The sequence below is a fragment of the Gymnoscopelus braueri genome (assembly GCF_963280865.1).
Source record: "Gymnoscopelus braueri genome assembly, chromosome: 14".
NCBI classification, from domain to species: Eukaryota; Metazoa; Chordata; class Actinopteri; order Myctophiformes; family Myctophidae; genus Gymnoscopelus; species Gymnoscopelus braueri.
In genome coordinates, this window is record NC_137619.1 from 45987588 (window position 1) to 45996958 (window position 9371).

The window sequence follows — 9371 nt, forward strand, 5'->3', positions numbered from 1 at the left end:
GCATGTTAAATCATGTTTAGGCCTTTAAGTAACTTTACATTACTTCAGACCATTTTCCAAATTCACAATGCTTAGGTGCCCACTACCATATCCCCATCAGGATACTAAATATAGCCAGTAGCCTACAGGTCTACTCTACACCTGGCTATGGCAATGTGTAAGTAGCCTAACCTAGTTAAATAAAATTCAATTTACAGCATACGTAAGCCAAATATAATCAATGATTCATTACTAAGATGTTTAACAAAATATTTTACTTGCTGACAATGCCACAACAGGAGAAACAAACAAATGATCAAATGGGATTTCTGAGCCTGAAACGTGCTCCTTGCCCTACAACTTGGCCTAACCACCACCAGTTACCAGGCTTTTCTTACAACCAGAATGAATACCAGTCATGTCAACACAGCCAGGCTGATACATAGATAGATGGGGCCCTCATGTGGTCACTTCGAGTACTACAGTCACAATGTAGAATAATCACAATAGCGGGTCTATGGGTTTAAATGGATGTTTTATAACTTACATGTTTAATTCATTTACAATTAAACAGAATACTGTATATTTATGTATTATATCTATATAACATCTTTATTTATATCTTTTCACAGGTCTTGAAAATATTTCTCTTTGCCAAGAACATTCTCTTGCTGTGATTTCAGAAATACTATATGAATACTATGATGGTGAACTGAATACCTCAAATTAATCTACAGAAAATTACACAGTAAGGTTACAAGTAATAACAGCATCAACCAAATGCCTGGCCTGAAAAGGTTTGTCTTTTTTTGGCCTAATAGAAAAAAGGATCAAGTAACAGTAGTGTTGAAAGTATGAATCTGTATCTGTGCCATCATTACAAGGTCACTGGATATCCCCATTTCTCAAATATGCAGGGTAGAATAAGAAAATGGCTGTACAAATAGAACCATTTTAAACTCGTTTCCCAAACACCCACATGAACCCACAGTAAAGTTCATCCAATATTTAACCTACAATATCAGCATTATGGGTGATGCTGTCCTTACACATGGCAGTTTGTTTGTCACCTTTCTTTCCACAAATGAGGGGATTTGAATCGTCCTTTTATAGTGAAAGAACTACGCATAAATAGCCTTTTTTAAATAAACCAGTGTCAGTCATGCAAGCAGCAAACTACCCATGAAGGATAGTCATAGACCAATCCATTATGCTGAATGTATACTTCATCGCATGTCTGTGTCTCGTTACGAAAATAGCAAGCTCATGGGTGGCCTTTAATATTCTCATAGTCCATTTTCAGCACACAACACTGTCACCCAACTAACTAAGTATAAATGAGGCTTCAGGAGCTGTACTTTTCCACAACAAACAATACAGATTTGTTTTCATGTTGAGGTCATCAAAACCAGCTATTGGAGGTTGGTGATATAGAATACAATGGAATGCTTAACTACTCCAAAATCCAAATCTTTTTGTACAAATCAACTTTCACAAAATGGTCCAAAGACTGTTATACATTTTATAGAACCTTACATTATATATAATATAGTTAAATAAAATAAGCATATTTGCATGACATTTTTATATTGGAATTTGACATTCAATGTAATAAAGAGACCCCAAGTTCTTTTTTCCAATTTTTTTCCAAACTTTTTTATTCGATGACAATATACAAGAACATCTTGAACATGAAGATCCTCCCTGAATCCAGGCTTACTGTAGGAAGACAGAAAGAACAAAGTTAGGACAATGGCAACAGAATTACAACCTCTATAATAAACTCAACAATACAGACTAAAGGGGTTGATATACGTACAGCTTGAGGTAAGAAAAGTCTCAAACTGCATGGGAAACTAATGCTAAAGCTGTGACTAACACCATTTTAGTAGCCCGTGAAAATGTCCCATTCAATGCACCCGAATCAGGTGCTCGTGGCATGTGTGTAGTGAGGTTGTTGTGAGATCTATGCTTGAGACTTTGCTGCAACTTAACATTAAAATGAATGACTTCGGGCAAGATTGTCCAATGACAATTCTCAGTGACAAACCGGATTTATAAATCACTTTATAGATCACTAGAATTCACTTGTTAGCAGACTTTCAGCTCAGTTGTATCACACGGCACACACATAAAACCAGTGAATGATATGCTTCACAACTTCAGTTCTGCTTCTAGCAAGTGTTAAGTTCATCAAGTCATTCAAGGGCAGATTAACTTGCACCCATGTTTTAATTGCATCCAGAAAAGTAGTCAATGTTGTAACGAGATAAGACAAATAGGGCCAGCATTAACAGAGGCCTCCAACAGTAAAGGGAGGGGTTTTGGGTACAGGGTAATGTTAATACAAAAGGAGTTGACATAAAAAGGGGTATGACGACATAAAACTAGGGGTATGAGAAGGGTGAAACATGCACCGCTGTGGGTCTAACAACAGTTGATGTGCAACCCAATAGCACACCATGCTTTGTTCTGCTTCTATACCTGAAACTGACACATCATTTCTGCAAAAGAAATCCATGGGAAGCAAAAGCAAAAGCAAAAAAAATGGATGGAAGAAAATTAATGTTTAAATTAGGTACTTGGAAATTATGACACTAGAAGAGATCTCTGAATTGGCTCCCCGTGGACGCACTTGAAACAATCAAATTAACCCATTAAGACCTGAAGCCGATTCTACAAATGTCTCCTAAATCCCAACAGTATTCTGAAAAACATATGTTTCCGTCAGTGGTGCTCAAACTTTTTCATGTCAAGGACCCCCAAAATTATATGTATTTGGCCGTGGACCCCCATCTTAAAATACTTTGTTCCAGGGACCGCCAGAAGCAAAGATTATAGTTAAAAATGTTCGCTTTTAAAAGAATATAAATATATTATTTGCACACATTTTCTCAATTTTTCCAAAAATAGCAGATCTACGAGTGCCGCGCTATGAGCTTGTATATCCGCTATTTTTGAATAGCCAAAGTGTAAAATTATGCTTTTTAGCTCAAATGAAAAAGTGACACAGATGCTTATTCAGGTCTTAACGGGTTTATAAAGGAATGCCACAGAACATTGAATTTAACAGCCTGATGAAATGTACCCGAGTAGCCAGCCCAGCTGGGATTCGTCTTTCAGAGATCCTTTCTAGTTCAATTAAAAGTATACTTGGCAGTACTATTATTATGTTTCCAGAAGGAGTTAAGACACCATTAGCGCTCAGTCTTAAAACACAATTAAAGTGTTATGAACCAATTCCCTTGCTGTGGACCCTACATCCACTGAGGAAAACCACTAGCTTTACTTGTCAAATGGGTAGGCGGGGATGTGATATTAGAAGTTAGCTAGGACTATCACTCCTGTCTAGGGCTGAGCCGAATCATTGGTTGTTTAGGGGCTCCGACGCTTCGAATGTTTCGATTTATCGCCACTTTTTAGCCTACTTGTGTTTTATTTATTTATTATTATCACACGCAGTCAACCACTTACACCCCATTATATTGATTTTACCCCCTACACCACAAACAGCACATCTATAAGCACACAATGTCACAATTAAGTAGCTGCCATTTTTCCTATGTTTAAATTTGAACATGACAGCAACGATGTTTGTTTGCTTTGTGTTCTTAACAGAGTGCAATTGCGGTTCGATTTAATAGTTATTTGCACATTAGTAACATACTGTATATGTGAGTGTGGCACCAATTGTTTGAAAGACCCCGAAAAAAGATTATTAAGAAAACTAAGTTTCGTGGGAAAATTTCCATTGAAGAGAAAAATCGACATTCAGCTCAGCCCTGATCCTGTATTATATCTGCACACAGCAGTTAGTCTACTAATGAAACAACAAGATTTACCTTCTACAGTTCCAGAAGAACATTTGAATAGAGGAAAAGATGACAAAGGAAATTATAACACCAGAAGCAAAACTAGCAGGCTAATGAAGAACTGAGCAATGAATATTGAAGCTCAAACTCAAGTGAATGAATATTCAACAGAACGTGGCCTCAGAGGTGAAGAAAAATAATGAAGGTTCCCTCGCCATGAGGGAGACATAATTAAGGAAAGTCACGTTACCTTTTTGCCAGCAGCGCCGACCGAGGCCTTCTTGGTGCCTCGTACTTTCTTCATTCTGTTCTTTCGCTCCTTGCGCTGTTTCCTGGAGGTCTTTTTCTTCTCATAGAGACCATGCTGAAAGTCAAGAAGACATTTTATCAATCGACCTGATGACTCAGTCCATTCACGTCAGATTATTTCTGGGAGAAAGTCATCTGCGTAGGCAAACACTTCACTTGTGACCTCTCGGGAACAGACTTCTGATGACATGCAGCTACTCTGACCAGGCAAGAGGAATGCCACCAAGTGCCCATACAGGCAGGTGTGAATCTGACCTGCCACATTGGCAGACAATATTATGGGGAATTCTCCTCGTTAAATAACATGGAATCACTTCAGCAGGTCTTAGCAGACACTATGTAAGTTAATTTGCCCAAGTGAACCCAATTTATTTTTAACATGCAGTGCGGTGTCGAGTTGGAACAGGCAACACTAACGGTATTCTACAACATCGGTCTCCTGCAATTACACACTAAGTCAAATGAGACTATGGGCTTTGTACGCATCTTTTGCAGACTATTTCTCAGGGAAATGTAACTGTTGTAGATTAAAAACAGCACATTAACGTGATTAATATGCATTATGGAAAGAACACGTGTTCATGTCACCAAACTAGTAAAGTTTGCTGTCCAAGTCTTTGGGGAGGAAGATGCTGTCAAATATTCTCACAATGTTGACATAATGGTTAAGACCAACAAGATGCTGCTAAATGGTGACTGTGCTAGGTCATTATTTAAGTAATGGCACAACAATAAAGAATGTATTTCCCATTTAAATGGGCACTAGCTAAATGTTGTTCCATTATTGGGATTCTGATTAACTTTAAGAATGGGAAATGTATGGGGGGGGAAAAGATATATATATATATATATATCTTCCATTTCCAGCTGTAATATTATTCATGTAAGATGTATGTAAAAGAAAATATAGTCATATGGGTGCAGGTTTGTTTGTTGACACTGCTCGTCTGTGTCATTCCCCTGCTGAAAACTCAATATGTGTTTATGTGCCAACTGATGTGTGAAGCTCTTATCAGTTTATCACAACAGTGGGATATAGGTTAAAAATTTCCCTTCAAGGATGGCAATGCTCGTAGGTGTTAAGACACTTCAACTAGACTAACATTAAAATCTTCAAAACCCTCCTAAGTTGTCCAACATCCGCTTTTTTCAAATTAGTTTTCTAGGTAGTGTGCGGTTAACTCTGTTTGTTCACTCACTCTGGCTAGTCTGTGTTTGGGCTCGTTCTTCTTGGCGTAGTCTAGGGAGTCGTAGACCATGGCGAAACCTGTCGTCTTGCCACCACCGAATTGGGTCCTGAAGCCGAAGACGAACACCACATCAGGAGTAGTCTTGTACATCTTGGCGAGCTTCTCCCTGATCTCAGTCTTGGGGACTGTGGACTTGCCTGGATGGAGGACATCGACGACCTGTAACAGAGACATGCCCCATGTTTATCATTTTATGCCTACTGTCAGTCGCACAACTGTGTCACTTGTCGATAACTGATCAAAGACAACGCGCCACATTGCGTACAGCTTGTGGGTTCTCTTCTAATTAGTATAAATTGAGCAAGACAGTGAAGTACAAGTCTGATGTTAAGATGAACACAGCATAAAGCAGTCTATTGGTTTTCAAACTTTTTTCCTTGGATCTCCTCCCTCACACATGCATGTACTTGTTTTTCCATACATTTTAGCCACTTACGCTCTATACTTTTATTATGAATAGCAAAAAAGAAAAGTTAACAAGTGTGTTAGTGTGCTCCACAATGAAACAACTTACCATTTGCTTCCTCTGAAGCAGCCGGTTTGTCATGAACTTTCGGGTCCTGACCGTCACTGTGTCATTCTGTGGAAACAAGTGTGAAAGAATGAAAACCAGTAACTTGACAGCATCACATAAGCTCTAGATACTTGGTTATACTGCAATCAATAGCCAAAATGGCTACAGCGTTGTGACTGACAATGTTGCTTTATTATAATGACTAATGTCAGATTTGAAGTGGTCAACCACTGCATCTTTATTGTGGGGAAGGCCTTCACAGAAAATAGCAGATCGACAAGCTTTCCCCACAACAGAAAACAGTGAAGACACTAGTACAGAACCCTTAAGTACTCCAGTCACCCATATGGGGTTTAAGTGGTTAAATTCAACCTCACTCCACTGTACAGTTTTGCTTCTTCATGCGAAATGCAAAAGCCAATTCTCAGTGCTGACTTTGCTTCAAGCAACTTCTTAATTCATTCATTCATTCATTCTAACCATCCTTCACCCCTCTATCAAACATGTCATCAGTATCCCCATCACTTCATCATCTGCATCACAGGACTCATCTGCATCACAGGACTCCCAAAGGAAAAACAAGCCATAGTGCTTTCTTGGGTTTAATCCTTTAAACATCCTGTTGTATACAACTACTTTCTATGCTTTAGCAAACTGTTAACAAGTATTCAATCCATCTGCTTCTGCATATGATGACCAGGTGACAACAGTTAGCTACATAGCTTAGTGGTAAAGACATCTTTACTGGCAGTTAGCTTCTTTTTTTAACAGCAGTATACATTGAAACTCAAACGTGTCTCAAATGATGCGAAACCATTCAATAACCAGTCTCCAAACGAGCAGAATAGCTTCATTTCCTCACATTAAGACACAACATGGCTGGCTAATACCATGTATGCTAACACTAAGCGTTGCGGCTAATTCGAGTACACTCACTTAGCTTTCTCTCATGTTTGTCGACCGTATATTTATATACATCTTTAAAGCAGAATTAAAATGGCAAAATGACCCTTCATTTGAGCACATTTCGGCCTCTTCATACATGAATGCTCGTGATACAGACTGAGAGAAGCTGGCTCTACAGAAGTCAACATAGCGTTTCGAAGCACCAACCGGGATATCTCCCAAAACTAACCAACCGTAAATGTATCCCGGGTTAATATTGGCATTTATCTATAACGATGATATGGATGAATAAGTTGAGACGTTTATTGGGATATTCGGGTAAAGGATGATCTTGATAAACAGTGGATTTTGTCAACATTTTTCACGCCAAAACTCACCATCTTGGCGTTGGCCTTGCTCAGGGATGAGGAAAAGAAGGAAGGACCTTTGAGTCGCCCGTCATATGCCTGCGCAGAATATTGTGGTGCGTTCGGCGTGCCTGACGTAAATTGCTAATCGAGTTCCGAGAAATGTGTTCGAAATTATTTTAATGCCTGCGTGACTCCAGTACATAAAAATGTAGTACTTTATAAACAATTACAACAACGAAGGATATGATCTTATAATTTATTAATATCATAGTACTACTCTATATATTATTTGTGTAACTATATTTAGCTCATGACATGTATAATGGATTTTCAGTCAAATATAATTGATCTAACAGTCCAAACGGACCAATAAGACCGTTGGAACTCGGATGAATAGATAGATTACTCCATATAAATTGGAATAATTCAACTTCACACAGTTTCTTCACAATGCGCATTTCTACTATTGTCCACTAGATGTCACTCATATAAAGGTTATGCACAGTGTAACATTTTGTTTTGAATACACATTAGTATCTAGCCAGTGGCTCTCAAACTTTGTCATTTCAAGGACTCCCACAACTCTGACTGAGTGTACAAAATGCAACAAAATGTGTACACTGTCCAAGTTGCAGACAGGTAAAAGGGTCATATGGAACCCCCCACACACACACCCAAAGAACCCTGAGGGTCCTGGACCCCACTTTGAGAACCCAGAACAACCACAGGCCTAACCTAAACACATGTGGTATATTCATTTATACAGTAACAAAATGTGAATACCCCATTTTATGAATTTATGTATAGCTATGCAACCAGACACACTGTAAGTATGTGTCTAAAAATGTACATATAGACAAAATAGATCAATCTTAATGAATCAGTCAAATGTGCAAATTACATTTGTTTTGAATAGGTTATCAACATAATAGGCAAAGTAATACTTATATCTATAGAGCAATTACAGCAATTAAGGTACAGTTGTTAAAGCATTTAATGTGCACATTAGCATTATAAGTTCCTCCTCCACCCTTAAAAGAACACAGCCTTGAAAACAGTACGTGGAATGTTCAGTTTGTGTGTAAAAGCAGTGCTGATAACAACCAAGGAGGCACTTGACCATTAAATGTCAATGTTTACACGGGGGGTGGTGCATGTAATGCTCTGTTTCTACTTCTCGCACTTGTGTGTACTTCATGGTGTGTGACCACAGAGATAGCAGTAGTGTAGCCAGTCTATGAGTGAAGCCCAGTGGTTCTCAACATGTGGGTCTGGACCCATGACAGTGTAGTGATAATTTAATGACTTTAAAGACCTTTTTAATACCCAAAAAAACACCATTACTGCATCAAAAGTAATCAACCAACTACTATACTAAAAAACTGGTCAAACATTGGCCAAATTGTCAAATGATATAAGAACGAGGGGGGAAAATAGCCGATCTACAAGCTCACAACGCCTCTCGCTGCGAGGCGTTGTGAGCTTGTAGATCGGCTATTTTCACATTATTATTTATCTGTGGAGCCGAGTCAAACTAATTGTAATGTCTCAACTCGTACATTCCAGGTGCTTATCAGGGTGGGGGGGTCTCCAGTTCAATTATGATTATTTTGGGGGGTCATGGCGTGAAAAGATTGAGAACCACTGGTGTAGCCCATTGTTTCTCAACCTTTTTCAAGGAGCCCCTGTTTGATATGCATTAGGCCACGGACCCCCATTTGATACTTTTTTTTTTATCTCTGGGACCCCCAATCTACTAAATTTACTAGAATCCTCAATTTTAATTTAGCTCAGAGAGTGTACCATTTGTACACTCTCTGAGTTAAATTAAAGGACCGCAAGGGTCAACTTGGACCCCTGCTGGCGGTCCCCGGGACCCAATGTTGAGAACCAGTGGTGTAGCCTATAATCTTGACTCAAGGTGAATACGTCCTTACAGAAGAAAATCCATATGGCAGCCGGCAACATTTCATTTCCATGTTGACACCAGAATATAATTTCCCATTTCCATCTCTGACATCCAGTGTGCCCCAAAGCCATTCTCCTAATTGAAATGAGATACAAAGCCAGATAGGACATCAGTGATTTATGGTTGTGCCTGATACTTATATGTGTAGACGTACTACAGCATGTCTCAGTGAAAAACAACAAATCCATACTGTATGTAATCAGGGCCATGATGATGAGCAGATGCAGATGACCTCTAGCAGGCAAACGGCTTGTTGGTCCACTTCCCATATCCCTCAGGTTT

General features: G+C 38.9%; 1 protein-coding gene across 3 annotated transcripts; it reads right to left on the reverse strand.

Annotated features, from left to right (window-relative positions):
• Nucleotides 1-1606: 1606 nt before the first annotated feature.
• On the reverse strand, nucleotides 1607-7206 carry rps24 (ribosomal protein S24; the record flags this gene model as incomplete). 3 transcript variants are annotated; one of them, XM_080450146.1, is made up of 6 exons in its annotated part: nucleotides 7148-7206; nucleotides 5865-5930; nucleotides 5300-5509; nucleotides 4042-4155; nucleotides 2464-2483; nucleotides 1607-1698 (listed from the first exon to the last, which is right to left on the reverse strand). In XM_080450146.1, exons 1-5 carry the CDS (start codon nucleotides 7148-7150, stop codon nucleotides 2478-2480), a joined length of 399 nt encoding a protein of 132 aa, XP_080306272.1. In that variant the 5' UTR covers nucleotides 7151-7206. The 3 variants fall into 3 exon arrangements, with proteins under 3 accessions (XP_080306272.1, XP_080306273.1, XP_080306271.1); XM_080450147.1 differs by lacking the exon at nucleotides 2464-2483; XM_080450145.1 differs by lacking the exons at nucleotides 1607-1698; nucleotides 2464-2483 and having other exon boundaries at nucleotides 4033-4155.
• Between the last annotated feature and the right edge of the window lie 2165 nt (nucleotides 7207-9371).